This window comes from Hyperoodon ampullatus, assembly GCF_949752795.1.
Source record: "Hyperoodon ampullatus genome assembly, chromosome: 10".
NCBI classification, from domain to species: domain Eukaryota; kingdom Metazoa; phylum Chordata; class Mammalia; order Artiodactyla; family Ziphiidae; genus Hyperoodon; species Hyperoodon ampullatus.
In genome coordinates this window covers 21,681,891-21,701,840 of record NC_136923.1, presented here as the reverse complement: position 1 = coordinate 21,701,840, position 19,950 = coordinate 21,681,891, and the positions used below count along the sequence as shown (strand labels likewise).

At 40.2% G+C, this 19,950-nt stretch overlaps 1 protein-coding gene across 1 annotated transcript in view; it reads right to left on the bottom strand.

The window, feature by feature from the left end:
• Nucleotides 1–19,950, bottom strand: part of FRMD4B (FERM domain containing 4B) — a gene marked incomplete at both ends in the record, with an annotated part of 179,538 nt that overhangs the window by 70,620 nt on the left and 88,968 nt on the right. Inside the window, 2 exons of the mRNA XM_079712814.1 lie at nt 149–171; nt 973–1,029. Coding sequence (XP_079568940.1) covers nt 149–171; nt 973–1,029 — 80 coding nt within the window. The remainder of the gene's footprint in view (nt 1–148; nt 172–972; nt 1,030–19,950) is intronic.

The following is a 19,950-nucleotide window of genomic DNA, read 5'->3' as shown; positions in this document are numbered from 1 at the left end:
AATAGGTCTCTATTTGAAGAGGAAAGAGACGTCAGTCTCTCGCCTGGGGATCTACTTTCTTTTGATTTGCATCCATTGTTATTTAAAATAGCATTAAAAGATTCAGCTAGGGTTATTTTGCATAGTAATATTAGAAAAGGAACCATACCTGGTGTAATCCCCTTTGGCTTCCTGAAATAAAAAACAAATATAGATGATCAATTTGTATTGATGTTGATTAAGCTAAAAGAATTGTACTCCTGATCATTTTCCCCTCTTAAAATGCCTGAGTTTTGTTTTGAAAACTTTTTCACAAGGAACACCTTCCCTACATATGACCCTGGAGAAGAATGTGGCATTTAAGAAATCGCTATTACCCAATAATTATTTCTTGTTTTTAACAGAAGAGACAAATCTATCTGGAAAAGCATAGATGATTATTTCTCCTTTAATGTTTTGAAGATCACGAGATAAATGCTTGTCTTTCGGAGCAGCACACTTTTTAGTCTGGACTCAGACCGTTTAAACCATGACACAGGTAAATCCACACATGCCATTTGTTTTCTTTTTTTAAACCAGCATGGAACACACTGGTTTTTCAGCTATGTGTGCCTTTAAGAATTAAAGGGCTCTTTAACTCCACCTCAAGAAAAAGTATACAAAAGTTACTAAATTTAAATGCAAATTACAGCTGTTGTAACAACTGCAGCCTCCCAAATTCAAGCCACCGGGAGCTCTTTGCCAGCAATATGGTCTTAACTCTTCTTCCTCAGTGAAGTCTAAGTTTCATTTTCTTCTGACACATATCACACTCTCGCTCATGCAAACTACACTAAAACAGAAAACAGTGGCTCACATTTTATACTGGCAAACAACCAGGAGGCTTTAAAAAGCCGTCAGCCACTGGCCCATGCAAAAGTTTCAGAAGTGCAGGCAGTTCACAAAACTCAACAAACAAAAGGAGCGGGTAAGAGGCAGTTTGTCAGTTCTTACCTGTAAAATAAGCGCCGCTAACCTGAAGATAGTTTCGCTGTCTACTTCGATTTGCCCCTGTCGGTGGAAAAGGAAAGCATCACTGAACACAGGCTGCCCTGGGTCGTAGCAAATGGCTGTGGAGTTGGGGAAGCTGTCACAGCTTGGTACCTTCAGTTTAGGATTGAACGCAGATCATACCATTGCAGGGGGAAGGGAGGGGGCGTGGAGAGACGCATCCAGGGTTAAGGGGAAGCCACATTGTGTGTGTGTGTGTGTGTGTGTGTGAGAGAGAGAGAGAGAGAGCGCGCGCGCGCCAGCACTTTAATTAGCTGTGGGAAATTGTGTTTTGAGAGCAGTATTCTGGAAGGAACACACATGACTTTGAAACTGAAAATTCAGACAGCTTCTAAATGAATAATTTTTACCTCTCCAAGTTCATTTTGAAGCTCTGATTTTCTTAGATTAGTTTGCTCAGTGTTTTCCTGTGTCATAGCAGTTATTCTGGTACACACACAATGCAAATATTATAAAAAATGTAAGTTCTACCTCTGTGTCGATGAGACATTATTGAATTAATATTTATACAGTTGTAGAGAAAATGTAAAGCCTTAAGAACCGGTTACAAGGCTTCCCTGGTGCAGTGCATAAGAATCTGCCTGCCAATGCAGGGGACACGGGTTCGATCCCTGGTCCGGGAAGATCCTGCATGCCATGGAGTAACTAAGCCCGTGCACCACAACTACTGAGCCTGCGTGCCTAGAGCCCGTGCGCCTCAACAAGAGAAGCCACCGCAATGAGAAGCCCGTGCACGGCAACGAAGAGTAGCCCCTCGCTCGCCGCAACTAGAGAAAGCCCGCACACAGCAATGAAGGCCCAATGCATCCAAAAACAAATAAATTAATTAAAAATTTAAAAAAGAACCAGTTACAGCAAATGCTTGAGACAAAAATTCTGTTGCTTTATACTGAAGTTTGATGAACCCTAATTTATCATTTTTCCGTGATTTTATTTTATTTTTTCTATTTTTTAACATTTTCATTCCCAGAAGGAAATCCGGTACTCATTCGACCCTCCCCACCACCACTTTATTTATTTATTTATTTTTAAAATTTTATTTATTTAAAAAAATTATTTTATTTATTTTTGGCTGCGTTGGGTCTTCGTTGCTGTGTGCAGGCTTTCTCTAGTTGCGGTGGGTGGAGGCTACTCTTCATTGCAGTGTGCAGGCTTCTCATTGCGGTGGCTTCTCTTGTTGCGGAGAACGGGCTCTCAGTGCGAGGGCTTCAGTAGTTGTGGCTCACGGGCTCTAGAGCACAGGCTCAGTAGTTGTAGTGCACAGGCTTAGTTGCTCCACATAACGTGGGATCTTCCCGGACCAGGGACTGAACCCATGTCCCCTGCATTGGCAGATGGATTCTTAACCATTGCGCCACCAGGGAAGCCCTCCAGGGAAGCCCTCCACTATTTTATTTTTTCAGCCTTTAAGATCCCAAAGAAAAATAGGAGTTTGAGGCTGTAACTAGCAGGAATACTTCTTCAGTTGCCTGGTACGGATGCATAACTGTGTCAGGGTATTGCCTCTATCAATAACACTCACATGCACCTTCATTTATTTTGTAAAATGTGATGACATATGTAAATATCATTATTGCATTATGTGATAAATTACAACATTGAGTAGTAGAGCAGGGTCTTTATTAAAAAATTGGTTTTTTTGGTGAGATGCTAGCTTGTAAGCATTAACACATGCTAAAACAATTCCATATAACCCCCTCCTTGCATAAATCCTGAATAATTAGTACTTGAAAGTGCATAGTGTTTAAGAACATGGGTCTGGAAATTGCCCTACACTTTTTTTTCTTTCTCCTTTCTACCTGTTGAATCTGAGCTGGAGAGTTTTCTAATTATACCAAGTGCATCAGTGGTGAGTAATTAAGTAGTTTTAAAGTAAATGCACACTAGGTAGGCTTATAGAAGCAGTTAGCTCAGTGAGAGTTTCTGGAAGGTTTATGCTTTTCTCTCAAGTGGCCAAGTGATTTGATTGGGCTTCTCAAAAAAATCAGAACAACAACAACAAAAAACCCCAAAAACGAATAACAATAATTCTTTTAGAAGCCATAAAACAAAATAAACAAACCCCAAACCTGGGATATTACAATGTCAACAGTGATAATTACCTGTGTTTCCCCTATATTTCATCCTCCAACAACTAAGTATCCCTTCTGAAACCTGAGGCAGTGGATCTGCTTCAAAGTTTTTCGCTTCAAAAGCTGACAGGCCCAGAGCCTTGGAATTCAAAGCTCGCCTATAATCTCTAGAAACAGATTATAAAATCAAAGAGAAGCCAGGTTGATTGCAGAAATCAATTGCCCTCTGTCTTTCAGGCAAGAGACAGTCGTTTTCTAATCTGGTGAAAGATGATGAAGCAGTTAATCCAACAGGTGAGGTGGGTGTTGATCGAGATTAAATTTTAGAAAGCTAAATTCCTTATCTTCAAAGAAATAGAAACTCATGTGGGGCATGGGGGTGAGGGCTTCGCAGGGGAACTCAAGAACATGTTTGAGTTTAAATTAGACCTGAACTCGTTAAAGTCAAATTTGTCTTAAAATCAGAGAGAAGAGGCGAAGTGCATTAGTTCGAATATATTTTTTTTAAAAACTGAAGATGAATAAAATATATTGAAAATTATTGCCAACTCCTCTGACACCCTGGGACCCCTTTGCCTTCTCAGAACCTTAGATGAGTCACTGGAACAATATTTTAGACACCAACTTTTCAGTTTAGTAAATTAAAAGACCTGAAACAGATACTCTTAAGGAAGTTGCCAAATATTTCTCTACATTGGAAGGGTCATCAAATATTAAAAATGCTGAAATAAGGAGCTAAAGCATGAAAAGTACCAGGCTCAGACAGCTCCAGGGGAGAGGGCAGGCAAATACGAAGCTCGCCTGTGGACTTTTTCACCTACACAAGTGGCCCCAACACAATTCTGGTGGAGGAAGGCAACGGTGGGATGGAACAGTAGGGCCTTTGAGAAATCTCGTTTCAGGAAGAGAGGAAAATGAGTGGTTTGGCAAAGCCCCACATTCTTTTACACATCTTAGTCCCCACCTCACCTTTCAGTTAACCACTGTTCTGGAAATACAAGGCAACATATTTTAAGTTCTAAAACTGACTGTCAAGGTTACCTGACTTGTGCGTGGAGTTCACCAAACAATGGATTAATCAAGAATAATACTATTTTGCCTGGTTCTCAGCGATTTCATATGGTGAAATTTAATTAAGACTTATACAGAACGCTGGAGTTTCATGTCTGAAGGGTAAAACTTCTTTGGAAACTGCAGTCTGCTCTTGGATAGAACATTTCCTTTACTTACAACCATGGCAACCGAGGTAACCTTATAGGTACTGGGCAAGCTACCACTTGAGAAAGGGATCACCTCAAAGGCAGAGGTAATGGGATCCTTCAGTGGGTTTCCATGATTGTCAAGGATAAACAAAGAGAAGCAGAGGAGTGAATCAGGGGATGTGGCTGAACGCACAGAGGTAATGTGAAACAGTATCAAGTGCTGGTGCTATACTCCCAAAGCTCATTTAACAGGATTATGGATTCAATCACGAGGTCACCGGGTTCGGGCTCCACCTTCGACATCTCATGTTTGGTCCTTGACTTGTTGGCTCAGTTGACCAAGACATCATGCTAATGAGGTGAACTCAAGGTTTTGACTCCCAAGTAGGAAAGCAGAATAAAAGAAAGTTTTAGAACTGGAAAGGGACTTTTGTGAAAATATGACTCCTATGATTTTACAGATGATGGCACTGAGGCCCAGGAGCAAGAAGTGAGCTACTCAACCCTGCAGCACATGTTGACTCTGGACTCTTTCGACTTTACCGTGCTTTAGTTAACTCCAGTGCAAATCTCACCAGGAATCTTCTAAAGGCATGCTTTTGGTAAAAATTGGAATCAGGTAAGATCAGAAAAATGACTCCAAATGCCACCTCCACTGTTGGTAGGATAGTATGTCACCAACAAACATACACACTCATGTAGAATGGAAAAACTATTTCTGAAGACCCATTCTGCATTTTCTATATTGATGTATTGATAGTGCTCCATGGAAACTTATTCTGCGCTATAGCAATGAACATTCATAACTTGGTCACAAATACTTCAGATGGAGAACTACTTGACAAAACGTTGAGAAACCTCAGTTTGTTTCTAGGTCTACTACTAATCATCTATTTTAGGGTTAAGTCTACCAAACAACAAAACCAAAAACAACCTGTAGAACACCAACAAATAAATGTAGAAGAAATGAAAGAGATAAAAAAAATTTACCATTTGCAACAGTCACAGTACTAATTGATTCAGGCAGTACTTTTCAATAAATAAAAGCTATTGGGTGAAAGTTAGATGAGAAACAGAATATTTACATAATCACAAAGGATCTCTCCATAGGGGAGAATTAGTTACAAAGGGGAAATGGTAACTTTTCAATGGCGAAACCTGACAGATACCATCTTAACCAAGGGATGAGATATCATCAATAACTGGGAAGACCAGCATCATGTGCCTCCTGATATGTTCTGAGAAGGATATAACTTCATCTATATACAGTGCTGTGCTGCTAAATGTAAATGTTTCACAACCAGAAATGCGGGAGGGGGTACAAGCTCTGATGTGTAGCATTTGTTGATTTCCATGGTGTGAACATTCCCACCATAGCTGATTTCAAGCTACCAGAATGATATTACAGAACATGGAGCTGGGAAGAGATGTGACAATTGGCTCTCATAGATGGTACTAACTGGTTCTAGCACACCGCTGGGTAGTATTCCTGCCAAAAATACATCACTAGATCTAATCATGAGAAACCTTGAGACAAAAATCTGGCCCATACTCTTCAAAAATGTCTGTGTGATGAATGCCAGAGAAAGGCTGAGGAACTGTTTGAAAGCAAAGGAGACTAAAGAGTTATAACAACTAAATGCAGTGTGTTATCCTGGATCAAGAGGAAAAGTTGTTATAAAGGCACTACTGATACAACTGGGTTGCATATTAGGCAATAGTATAGGTTCAATGTTAAATGTTCTGAATGTGATCATTGTTCTATGGGTCTGTAAGAGATGTCCGTTATTCTAAGAAAGATACTGTGAAACATTTAGGGGTAAACAGTGTAACTTACTCTCAAATGGCTCAGAAAAAAATTACACACATTTGGAGGTGGGGGAGACACAGAGAGAGCATGAGTACAAACATGGAAAATGTCAACAACTGGTGAATTTGGTTTGCTAGACATACATTTGTGTGTGTGTGTGTGTGTGTGTGTGTGTGTGCTATTCTTGCAACTCTTTTGTAAGTTTGAAATTATTTCAAAATAAAAAGTTTGTTAAAAAATTGATGTATTGGGCTTCCCTGGTGGCACAGTGGTTGGGAGTCCGCCTGCCGATGCAGGAGACACGGGTTTGTGCCCCGGTCCGGGAGGATCCCACGTGCCCCAGAGTGGCTGGGCCCGTGAGCCATGGCCGCTGAGCCTGCGCGTCCAGAGCCTGTGCTACACGATGGGAGAGGCCACAACAGTGAGAGGCCCGCGTACCGCAAAAAAAAAAAAAAAAAAAAAAATGGATGTATTTTCCGGGAGGGTTGGATATCTATTTGTCTCGACTGCCTCGTACCCCAACCCCCTTTCTGAGCAGAATATCCCATTCTTTTGGAGAATTGCTTCTCTCCTTACTGGATCTAATGGAAATACAATCATCCTTCTGTGGGCAAATGATGGAAGAGGGTTCAAAGACCTTCCTAGGGATTTTCCAAATTAGAACTAAGGGAAGAAACCTCTCTCTGGAGGTGACATTGGGAAGATGTGAACCAGAGAGAATCAATGACTACAGATGGACAGAAAGGGGCTTCTTAACATTGGTAGTCAACTGTGTCCAGTGCTGAGCTGGGCCAGACTTCAAAGACTGGTTAAAGTTCAAAAATTGTCAAGAATGATGCCTTGGATGCTGCTTCTATGCTCTCACCTTAGTTTACCAGTAAGCCTGCAAACAGTGCAAAGAACCAATGGGATAAGGACACAAAGGAGTGAGTTGATACAGCTCCTGGGAGCCTCTCTAATACCTTCTCTGGACACACCTACATGGAAGGAAGACTCTGCCAGTCCAGAGAAGCCCAGAGCTATGGGCTGACTAGTTTTTATACAATTTGGCTGGGGGAGAGGCCGCATCAACACTTAAGACCTACCTACCATCTAACAAGGCAGCTCTTGCTAGGCCATAGAAACATTCTTCCCTGGGCAATTTCCTATTTTCTAGGGGTTATCATGCCCCTAGAAGGCCAGGCCATAATTACTGCACCTGCACTCCCTCCTCCCGCTATGTAAATAAGCCAGTACTTTCTCCTTTTCCATCCAAGCTAGTTGTGAGAGGCAATGTGTATGGAGGATGGTCTCAGTGAATACTACACGTTCGTTCTTTCAGATCAGCATTTTGCAACCTCAGTACAGCTGACATTTTGAGTTAGATAATTCCTTACTGGGGGGAGGGGCTGTCCTGTGCACTATAGGGTATTAAACGACATTCCTGGCCTCTGCTCACTAGAGTCCAGTAGCAGCCTCCTCACCAGCTGTAACAACCAAAAATGTCTCCAGGGATGGCCAAAGGGTTCCTTTTGGAACCCCAATTGAGAACCATTGCTCTAGATTCACTAAGTTTTTTTCTTGGATTAAGCTAGAATCATCAGAAACCTACAAGACTGAGCCATAAGGTTTCCCCAGGTAAAACTCCTTTTTTGGTATGATTTATTTATTTTATTTTATTTTAAAATTTATTTTTGGATGCTTTGGGTCTTTGTTGCTGCGCGCAGGCTTTCTCTAGTTGCGGCAAGCAGGGGCTACTCTTCGTTGCAGTGTGCAGGCTTCTCATTGCGGTGGCTTCTCTTGTTGCGGAGCACGGGCTCTAGGCACATGGGCTTCAGTAGTTGTGGCTCGCAGGCTCAGTAGTTGTGGCTCACGGGCTCTAGAGCACAGGCTACTCAGTAGTTGTGGCGCATGGGCTTAGTTGCTCCGTGGCATGTGGGATCTTCCTGGACCAGGGCTCGAACCCATGTCCCCTGCATTGGCAGGTGGATTCTTTTTTTTTTTTTTTATTTTTTTTATTTTTTGCTTTATCACAAATTTAATCAGTTATATGTATACATATGTTCCCATATCCCCTCCCTTTTGCGTCTCCCTCCCACCCTCCCTATCCCACCCCTCCAGGCGGTCACAAAGCACCGAGCTGATCTCCCTGTGCTATGCGGCTGCTTCCCACTAGCTATCTACCTTACGTTTGGTAGTGTATATATGTCCATGCCGCTCTTTCACTTTGTCACAGCTTACCCTTCCCCCTCCCCATATCCTCAAGTCCATTCTCTAGTAGGTCTGTGTCTTTATTCCTGTCTTACCCCTATGTTCTTCATGACCTTTTTTTTTCTTAAATTCCATATATATGTGTCAGCATACAGTATTTGTCTTTCTCTTTCTGACTTACTTCACTCTGTATGGCAGGTGGATTCTTAACCACTGTGCCACCAGGGAAGCCCGGCAGGTGGATTCTTAACCACTGTGCCACCAGGGAAGCCCAAAACTGCTTTTTTGAAACTGTGTTCTGGCATCACTCCCCTGGCTTATGTTGAGAAACAACGTTAAGAAACAACTCTCAGAAACTCATTATTTTAATAACTTTAGGTGTGTTGTTCAGGACATAGTTCATTACCTCATATAATATCCCTTTACAAGGACACATGGGAGCAGTTTCTGATTTTTAGTGATGACTGTGTTCCTTCGAGCAGCTGCTTTGTTTTTACCTTAATGACCACTGTGCATTATGTAAGTGATCATAACTCCCTCTGACCTTTGGCTCTTAAGAGAAGTTGAATTTCAAATTTGTGGGCTAAATGTTTTATACTCACCATGCTGAAATTTATTTATTTATTTATTTGGCTGTGTTGGGTCTTAGTTGCGGCACACGGGCTTAGTTGCCCCACAGCACGTGGGATCTTAGATCCCAGACCAAGGACCGAACTTGCATCCCCTGCATTGGAAGGAAGATTCCTAATCACCGGACCACCAGGGGAGTCCCATGCTAAATGTTTTATACTAAGCTTAACATTGGCAGCATCTAATTATTTCCGCCTTTATCTTCTCACAAATAATTCTGATTTCATCACTTAACATATTTTAGTGTTTTTTTTTTCCTTTTTTATTGACGTATATACAGTAAAATGCACAACTCTTACTGTGCAGCTCGATGACTTTGACGTGTGTATATACTCATATAACCATCACCTGAATCAAGATATCAAATATGCTTACTAATTTTTCATCTTAGGGAAATGTATATATTTTTATAAACCACATCATATCAAAAAAATTAATTTTGCTAATAAGAAAGGTACAAAGTAATACTGCAAAATTGTTTCAGTTTGCAATTTTTTGATTACTAACCAACTTGAGTATTTCCCTTGCAATTGCCTATTTTTTTCTATTGCCTATCTGTGAAATGATCCTTTGTTCACTTATCTACTTGAGAATTTATGTTTAACCTGAGCTACCAATACTAACGCTTTGTCTTGTTTATGGGGCAGAAATTGTGTCCTTCAGTCTCATCCCCTCTGATGTGCTCTCTCCTCCTGTGAAGTCAGATTGGACTTGGGCCTCCCACATTGGAAGAATCTATGGGGCCCTGAGTAAGTAATTTTTTCTGAAACTCACTCAGTTCCTCCTCTGCAAAATGGGGAATGATAATATTGAATTTACTGAGTTGTTTAGAGCATAAAGTATAAAATATAAAGCATTTACCATGAAGGGTAGCCCCCAAAGACTCTCAATGTTATTCTCTCTGCACTGTTTACCATGTTGCTTCTTACATCCTTATATATCATTATATATATGGTTCTCTACTTTGTTCTGGGACACTGTTCAATTTTTGTGTAGTTCCATAACATTTAATCATTCTTCCTTTATAATATGTCTCAGTATCTGATATGATAAAGGCTTTAACTTTCCATAATAATATTTGCCATTCTTTTCCATTTATTTTTTGCGGTACTCGGGCCTCTCACTGCTGTGGCCTCTCCCGCTGCGGAGTGCAGGCTCCGGACGCACAGGCTCAGCGGCCATGGCTCACGAGCCCAGCCGCTCCGCGGCACGTGGAATCTTCCCGGACCGGGGCACGAACCCATGTCCCCTGCATCGGCAGGCGGACTCTCAACCACTGCGCCACCAGGGAAGCCCCCCAAGTACTTCTTATAAATGAGAACATCATATAATAGTCCTCCTGGGAATTTTGGAAGAATATTATCAATAACAACAACAATAAAAACGAGAACATTGAAGTGCTAACTATCTGTTCCAAGAGGCTGACGTATATTAATTCATTGAATCCTTAGGACAACCTTATGAGGAGGTATTATTACCTCACTTCACAGGTGAGGACTGAAATTAGGAGATTACAGTAGATTACTGCTTAAGGCCACCTACCCTCTTAGTGGTGCTACCAGGATTCAAGCTGGGACCACCTCTCCATAGTCCCCCAACTCTTTGCCATGTCATGCACTGAGCCATATTTTGGTCTCTCCAAGGAGTGAACAAAACAATCTTGGTTGGTGTCCAACACCCATGAAATACTTACTGACTTCACTTCAGCTGGGAGGTAAATTGTACTCTTATAGCATATATTGCATGTGCTTTTAGTAAATTTAAATTGTAACTATTTGTGGCCAATTCAACAGGTTTAGCTGAAATGGGTAACTTGGTCTACTTCCCAATGAATCTATATTGTAAAACATTAATATTAGGCCTCCTTAATTATGAAATGGCAGTCTTCCGTTCAATTTCTTCTTTCTGAAAAATATAAAGGTAGCTTTTCAAACCTCCTCCTTAGGCCTCTGAAGCATGTGTAACACAGCAGAAAGGCAAATGACAGGTGTTTCTAGTATGGGTTGAAAAAATAGATGACAAATAGATGGTAGATGATAGATGGACAGGTAAATGGATGGATGTACAGAGAGAGAGAGTGGGTGTGGGTAAATTAGTTTTTAAAAGTTTCTTTGCCATGTTCCTTTTGAAATATAAGATTTGAATCTTCAAGGATGTCCACTTAAGCGTTTTCAAAAGCAGGAAACATATAAAGAAATTTGATTTCTATAATAAATTGAGAAAATATCTTCCAGAGTCTTTTCATCCTTTCCTAGATTTTAAGATATTGTATTTTCAGCTGAATTGACCATCTACCTCGTCCTCCCTCCATCCAAGCATTTATCATACTATTTTTATGACTTTTTTTGGAGTGACAATTTAGCTGTAATGATATTCCGATAGCCTCTTTCTGAGATGATGGTCTACCAAAAGTATCAGTACTGGGTTTAAATGTTTTAAGGTAATTCATGTTAAATGGCACCATTATGAAATACAAATATTCCAATTGGATGTTTAGTGGCTCTGTTCAACGTATTCAACAAATAGTTGAGTGCCTTCTTGTGCGGGCAATACATCAATGAACAAATAATTCATTCTTTGTAAATTTACTCCGGGTAGTGCCAACTAGAGTGCATTTTCCTTGTTCTCTAAGACCATGTCCTTTTGCCTTTCGGTGGGCCTTGATTTTTTCATCTGAAGACCCAACAATTTCCCCTTTAGCACCTCAGGGAGGTGGTAAGGGCAAACGAAACAGCACATGGGACAGGTCCCTGAGGATTACAACTGGCATGTGTTAGAAGCTATTATTATGAAAACTCTGATTCTCACACATGCACAGGCAGCACAGATCTAAATGCTCATGGTTTAAGACAAACATAATTTCAATATCAGGAAAACACAGAAGGAAAACCACATGAAGCAGGGAAAGGTGAAGTACTGATTGTGAAACTCTCAATAGCCCTTTAAAATATGGCATTCGATTTCTTTGTTCCACACGGATTGGCTAGCCTTCAAACCAACTCTGATGTTTAGCTTAGTGACTTCACTGTGTAAATATCTATGGCTACTTATTACCAGAAGGCATGCTCACCTCTGTATAGACAGAAGTTACAGCCTGCAAAATTCAATTTCTGTTACTGACCCTTTAAATAATTTCAGCATCTTGAAATGAGTTTGAGGATTAAAATACACACACATACACACACATTCACCTAGACAAACACTCTCAAATCCCCAATACTAAAACTCTGCCAGGTTAGCAGATATACTGAATATATTTTATCCTTGGTAACCATTCAAACTGTCTGTTGTTGCACTACATGGAATAATTCCAGGACAAGAACCATGAATGTGGTGCTGACAGTAATGGATTGGTTACAGAGGAATATGCTTCATGTTGTATTAGTTTAAATCGAGCTGAGACTAATTCCTCTCTTTTAAGGCACTGTAAACAGGGATAATAATAGGTCTTACCATGAATGTGTACTTTTATAAAGTCTCTTTGTCATGAATAGGCAGCTGGAACAGTATTAAATTAGCAAATATCCTTCTAGATTTTAGGAGAATGTTTCCCTCTCAAAAAAGTCACATGATTGTTTCAGGACCTCATTATTGACTTTTGGGATGATTCATTTCTCCAGTTTTTCTTCCACTCCTGCTTTGTTGCTGCCTATATGGTAACACTGGCTTTAGTAAGAAGGAAAAGGGAAAGCCAATGATATTCAGATAGTTTGGCTGAATGGTTGGGGGTAGAAGAATATATTGGAAGATTTGGCTAAAATGAGGTTTTAAGATTAAGTGGACTCCCTCTGCATACACTTGCAATGCCTTTCCATACTAAAGGCAATTGAATGTTGATGACTTATTTCCTTGAAATTCCAAGAAAAGCTGCTTGAATCTAAGAGCAGAGAAGTATGCCAACCTATCCTTGTAGCCGATTTTACAGCAATTCTCCTAAATGTTTCCAAAAAGTATTTACAGTGAATAAAGCAGCAAAGGTTACAGTACATATGCTGAGACTCCTGTGCTTTAAAATCCGATCATGCGATGCCCCAAATGGTATTCCAACAGGTTCCGTATATGAAATTTCAAGGTTACAAGTACAATATCAACTCTGGAAAATTGAACGTAGGAACACTAGCTCCATCTTAGGTAATTTAAACGAAATAAGATTGAAAGCTGAAAGAGTCTGATTTTAAGGTTGTTACTCGGAACTTATTTTCAATTTGGCTCAATCTTTTCATAAGCCCATTTTGCAAAATTTGATCAATTTAGTTGTGCGTGTAAGCTACATTTACTTTGCTCACTTGACAAATATTTACCGAAGGCCTATAGTGTATGCCTGTCTCTGTGCCAGTGGCTGGGACGTAAAGCTGACACTGATCCCAAGGAATCAGTCCAGTTGCGGGGTGGCATGTATATAAACAAGCATGTCAACGCTATGGGAAGAGAGCTAGAGAAGTATTTAGAGGATACTTTCGGGATTGGAGGAGCTTATTTCCTTTAGGATATGGTTGTTGGTGGTACATAGGGAAGGAAAGAATTGGTTAAGGGCAGGGTACTTTGGAGCTGAGTTCAGAAGGATGAGTGGAAATTTACCAGAGGGAAACGAAGGGAGAGAGAAAAGTATTCAGCAGAGAAAGAACATGAAAAAGAGAAAGACATTCAGCGCAGGGATAAATATATTAAAAGGATGGAAGCTTGAGAAAGCTGGTAATAACCAGGGAATGAGGAATTATTTCAGTATGAACATGGTGAGTGCAGAGGAGGCTAGAGTGACGAGCTGGGGCTTGTGTGTCCTAAGAGGGAGTGTCACATGTCAGAGTAGTAGTAATAATAGTAAAAATATTAATAGCAAAACAGTGTCTGCTCATGGAAAAGACTCTGACAAGTACAGGTTTCTGGTAACTGACTATACTGCTGAACTGAATGAATAAGCATTTTCAGAACTCTAATGGAAAACTGATGAACTCATAAAAGTGCTAACAAAAGATCAAGATGAAAAAAAAATTAATTACATGGGACTGAGTGAACTGATGAGGATGATTATAATTTTGGTGACTTTCTGTTTGAATTAAAAAAAAAATCCCACAAGGACTCAGAGGCAAAAAATATACAAATCAATTTTCACTGCAAAGTAAAGGAGCTGTTACAGTGGAGGATTCCTGGACTGAATGTCAATGTTAGGACATAGTAGGAGTGTGTTTCGTGTGTGGTAATTGCAATCATTGTTGCTTTTGTTGTGGTCATCCATTTACAATGCTTGGTGTCAGTTTATTTATCTCTTGTAAAAATAAAATACTGTGTGTGTGTGTGTGTGTGTGTGAGAGAGAGAGAGAGAGAGAAAAAAAGTCCCCCAGAATTGGCCTAAATAAATAAATAAATAAATAAAACAAAACAAAAAAACCAGTGTCTGCTTCAGACACTCTTCTGTCTACATGGTATATATTAACTCATCCACTGTAGTAGGAACTATGATCCCCACTTTACAGTCGATAAAACTGAGGCTTAAAAATGTAAGTAACATGCCCAGGTTAGAGCCAAAGACATGTGTTTGAACCCAGACTGCCTGGTTTCAGTCAAACCTTTCCCCCACTGCACTATACTGCCTCTGTAGGTAGCAGGGACTAAGACGTTAAACATGGGGGATACAAGGCCTTGTTGATTTTACGTTCTAAAATGCCTCAATCCTGCCATCCATTTGTTCATTCTTTAATTATTCGCTCGTTCACTTAAGCAACCTTTTACCTAACATCTAGGTCCTAGAGACTCCAATGTATAAAAAACCTGGTCCCTACCCTCAATGTGCGAGTTTATCTTTAATGAAATAAAAATGTGAATGTTCAAAGCAATCCTGCAATCCTTCCCCATCTTGCATCGTGGTTCTTGCAAGAACACATAGAAAATAGGAAGAAGGTAGATGGATGAGGTCAACGTAGCCAAAATACCTAAAAAGTTAAAAGTCTAACACAATATAAGATGCAGGCACCAACTGATCTCAGCCAACAAAAATACATACTTCAAAGAAAGAAACAGGTCAAACTAATACAATTAACACATCAGTAGTAGGATTATGCATCAATTCTTTTTTTTGATTTTTTTTGTCCTTTTCTGTATTTTCTAAATGTTCAACAATCAAGTATTATTTTTACAATCAGAAAAAAACATTCTGTCAGTTGTCATTAAGAGTAGACCTTTTGCTTTTTTAGATAAAGCAATTAGGAATTTTCAGCTTCCACTTAGCTTTGTCCAGTGATAAAGACGACTGAGTATTTTTCTAATGGAGGGAGAGTGATCAACACCATGTTTTTATTCTCTTCATACAGCTTCAAGGAGGTAAAGTTTAATGAATACATTGATTATTTTTGTCTCTATTTTTCTGATATAAAATGAATGCAAGTATCCTATTTAAAAAATTTTAGAAAAGCATTACTTAGAAAGCAAAAGTCTTTCCATAATCTCACTCTCAGAGATAATAAAAATTTATACTATGCAATATATTTTTCTATTTTTCCTATAAGCACATTTTATACACACACACACACACACACACACACATATAAGCAAATAAAGTTAAAGACAATTATACTATATTTACTGTTCTGTAGCTTGGTTCTTTTTAAACGTAACAATGCAATTTCGGGACTTCCCTGGCAGTCCAGTGGCTAAGACACAGACCTTCCAATGCAGGGGGTGTGGGTTCGAACACTGGTCGGGGAACTAAGATCCCATATGCTGTGCAGTGCGGAGAAAAAAAAAATGGATGAAAGAAAAAAAAAAACAATGCAGTTTGGACATGCTTCCACACCAGCCGAGAAGGGCTATTCTATTTTTTTAATGGTTGCCCAGTATTCTTATCACATGAACGATTGGTCACTTATTTTACTAATCCTTATTCAGTCACATTTAGGCAGTTTTCAGTTTCCTGCTATTAGAAATAATAATCTAAGATCTTTTCATATTCATCTTTTCATATTTCAGTAATATCTTCCACACGCTAATTCCTAAAGTTGGTGGAGCACTGGGTGAAAAGATAGACTCTTCATTGTCACGGACATGGCCAAATTGCCTTGTGAAGGGGCTTTTAAGAGAGCTTTGGTGCCTCCAGGTTCACACACTTAAATGCGAATGGCATTAACAGTCTGAGGACATTATGCAACATATGCTATCACTGCAAGTGTGGCAAGAGCATGTTTGTGGGTGACAGGCTGAGACTCTCCCCAAGTCTCCTGATGAAAGAGCACACCTAATAAGGCCTCAGTCCAGAAATGCGGTAAGAGGGAGGATAAAAATAAACGTGATTGGGGGCTTCCCTGGTGGCGCAGTGGTTGAGAGTCCACCTGCCGATGCAGGGGACGTGGGTTCGTGCCCCGGTCCGGGAAGATCCCACATGCCGCGGAGCGGCTAGGCCCGTGAGCCATGGCCGCTGAGCCTGTGCGTCCGGAGCCTGTGCTCCGCAACAGGAGAGGCCACAACAGTGAGAGGCCCGCGTACCACAAAAAACAAATAAATAAAAATAAATAAATAAACGTGATTGGATAGTCTTGCAATGACTTTGTTTTTTAATAGGATTATTCATGTTTGGCTCACTAATATTTCCACATTTATTCAAAGTACAAAGAGATGAGTGCTTATGAAAGCAGGGGGCACAGTAAAATCTCTGAAGGCATCACTGAGCCATTTTCTCCTGCATCTTGATATGGTACCTGCTCCTGTTAAAGCCTAGAGCAGAGGAGATCCTAACTGCCTTGTACTCAGATTAACATCTCTTGACTGAGTCCTAAGATGTTTTATTTAAAGAATCAGAATAAGGAATTCCCCGGCGGTCCTGTGGTTAGGACTCTGTTCTCTCCCTGCTGAGGGCCCGGGTTCAATCTCTAGTCAGGGAACTAAGATTCCACAAGCCATGGGGCATGGCCAAAAAACAGAATCAGAATAGACCTAGGTTTTATCTTGTGGCCAGATCTAACCTAAGGCAAAACCGAGGAAGCTTACAGTTGTCTTGTATTATTATTTAACAGTATAGGATATATCTAGAACATCACTTTCAAAAGCGTGGTCAGCAGTTCACTGGTAAGCACTGCTTGAAAGAAGAATTACATCTGCAAGTAAGTTTGGAAAATATTGGGTTAAACAAAATCACACACCTATATATTGAAGGACTTCTTGAAGCCTTTGTCAAGCCTTTGTCAAATTCACTTCTTGAATTTCCAAGAATGTGGTCTAATATTCAAAAATTTTTAAACTTTTTCATAAGAAAATAGCTTATGATCATGAGGTAGATTCTTTTTTTTTTTTTTTTTTTTTTTTTTTTTTTTTTTTTTTTGCAGTACGCAGGCCTCTCACTGTTGTGGCCTATCCCGTTGCGGAGCACAGGCTCTGGACGCGCAGGCTCAGCGGCCATGGCTCACGGGCCCAGCCGCTCCGCGGCATGTGGGATCCTCCCGTACCGGGGCACGAACCCGTGTCCCCTGCATCGGCAGGCGGACTCCCAACCACTGCACCACCAGGGAAGCCCAGAGGTAGATTCTTGAGCTGCAGATTTAAAGTACGATATTAGTGTGTGTGTGTGTGTGTGCGTGTGCACGTGTGTGTGATTACAAAATCCTAATTCTGTTTGTGAGATTTCTTATAGTATTGCAGAACTAGGAAAATGTTTCAAATGGCTTTCTATGTGATTTTTGGAAGGAGTAACACATAACATCATGGAATTCTGGGTATGCTCAGTCCCTCCAAGGTCCCTGGTATCTTTCAGAAATATTATGTTAGGAAGTACCATCATGTACATTGCCTTTAAAATAAACACAACACACACCCATACACAAATGTACAAATGAGAGAATCCTTAAGACTTAGGATGGGCCACAGGAAGGCAGCAGTGCTAAATATTACACTGATAATGCAGCACTCATCAGAAATCCTAGCCCTTAATTGGAATGCAATAATTTTTTATTGAATGAATAAAGACAAATACTATGGTTTCTGTAGCCAGACTGCCTAGTGATTCCTTCACTACTAATGAGCTATTTACCCATGGCCAAATTATTTACCTTATTTATGCCTCCATTTGCTCATTTGTTAAAGTAATAATAAATAACATTATTGGCTGTTGCAAGGCTTAGATGAGTCAATACATGAAAAAATCAGTATCGGCTGTTTGCTGAGCTCTCAGTAAGTCGAGCTACCGTCCTCCTCTTCCTCCCCACCCACCCCCATGCACGGTCTCTACCACAGAGCACCTCTTGAACCCCACCTGCTTTTCCACATTTTCTGTCATCTCATTATTATAATAATTTTATACACACCTAAAGAGACAAGGTAGCCAATAGTATTTTAATTTTCCAAGCATGTCTTCAAATCGCTGATTTTAAAAATGGGATGGTTGTGATAAATGTTGTTTGATTACTAAAATCACACATATGGTTGAGGAGGCCTCCAAAAACCATCACTGCAGGCAAACCTGCAGTGGGTTTCTCATGCATTTAAGGCTTTTCCAAGCAGGCTGCAGGTTGTCTAAGGTGGACCACAGCCCACATGTTGAGGGCTCCCAGGGTTCCCCAGCATCAGTTTGGGCATTTCCCCATCATCACCACCTGGCACAGGTTATGGCTGTGTGCAGGCAAAGTGTGCCCTCTGCATTCTCACCAAACAGGTTCGGGAGCCTTCACTTGAAGGAAAACTCAAGACAACAGCTCTCTTCTGGGGAACTCTTGAACCATATAGGCAGTTTCTAACATTCTGGTAGGTTTTGTACCAACAAGAGCACTAGTGCACTTCTGAAGCTTAAATTCAGGATGCCACAAATATGCCACGTGCAGTGGGCAGACAGCCCTTATCCATCAAGAGCTAGGATGTGTCATGGTTAAACTCGTGGACTCTGGCATTATACTGCCTGGGATGAACCTTGGCTCCTCCACTTATTAACTATGTGAGGTTTGTGTATGTTACTTAACCTGTGTACCTCAATATTCCCATCTATAGAATGGGTGATAATAATAATAGAACTTACCTAATAGGTAAGTTACCTAACTTATCTAATAGGGTTGGAATGAAAAGTAAATGCATGAATACGTATAGTAAGTGCCTGGTAAATTATTCATATTTAATATTTGTTAGTGCTATGACCTGCCAACTCTGTAACAACAGCCCCTGAGTTCTAAGTTATTGAGGACACTTTTATTTCCCCAGAGCAGTGACTAAAAGGAAGCTGAGATAAATGGGGGGTGTTTTTAAGGCCCAGGGTGTCCTGCTGGTATAATTTGCCAAGGACACTTTCCCCACATAATAGCTCTGCATATTCCTTATGCAGAATGTTCTTAAATTATTGTACATCTTAAGAAATTACTTGAAAGCTGCTTTACCAAACAGCTGCCCAATCCTGTTATCTTATTTACTGGATCCTGTAACATCTCTTGGGATTACATTACTAGCCATCTACATATTACCTAGAAAATACCAAACTGTAAATTCCTACAGATGAATTTTTAAAAATTATCCCAATAACGTTAAGTCATAGTGCCTTACAACATTATGCTTTGTAAAAGTTCTGAATCCTTTGACAAGTCATGGAATACTCTCATTTAGAAAGGAGCTCCTAGGACCTGACATATGACAGAGGAGAATTTAAAAGAACTCTGCTTCTTCAAGACCAACAGAAATAGCATACAAAACTACAAAAGAAATACTAAGAGTCAAAATTTGCATCCTATTTTTCTTTCTATTAGCAACAGAGCAAACAAGTCATCAAGGAGGCTATTTCTTTGGACCTTGGCCAGCTAGGCAGTGAGAAATATCACAAGGGGTAACTGTATTTCTCCACATAAGACATGATCACCAACTGTTGTTTACGAAATATTTTCCTGACTCAGTAAATGCCACATTGGCTATACAGGTGTCTGCTTATCAGTCAAACCATCGTGTTCTTAAGAAAACCCACATCTCACAAAAAGAGGCTCTCACAAAGTCTTTGGTGCTGGAGACATTACACTTTCCTCATAGAAGTAGCCAAAAACTCTGCTTTGAGTACTTTTGCTTCTGG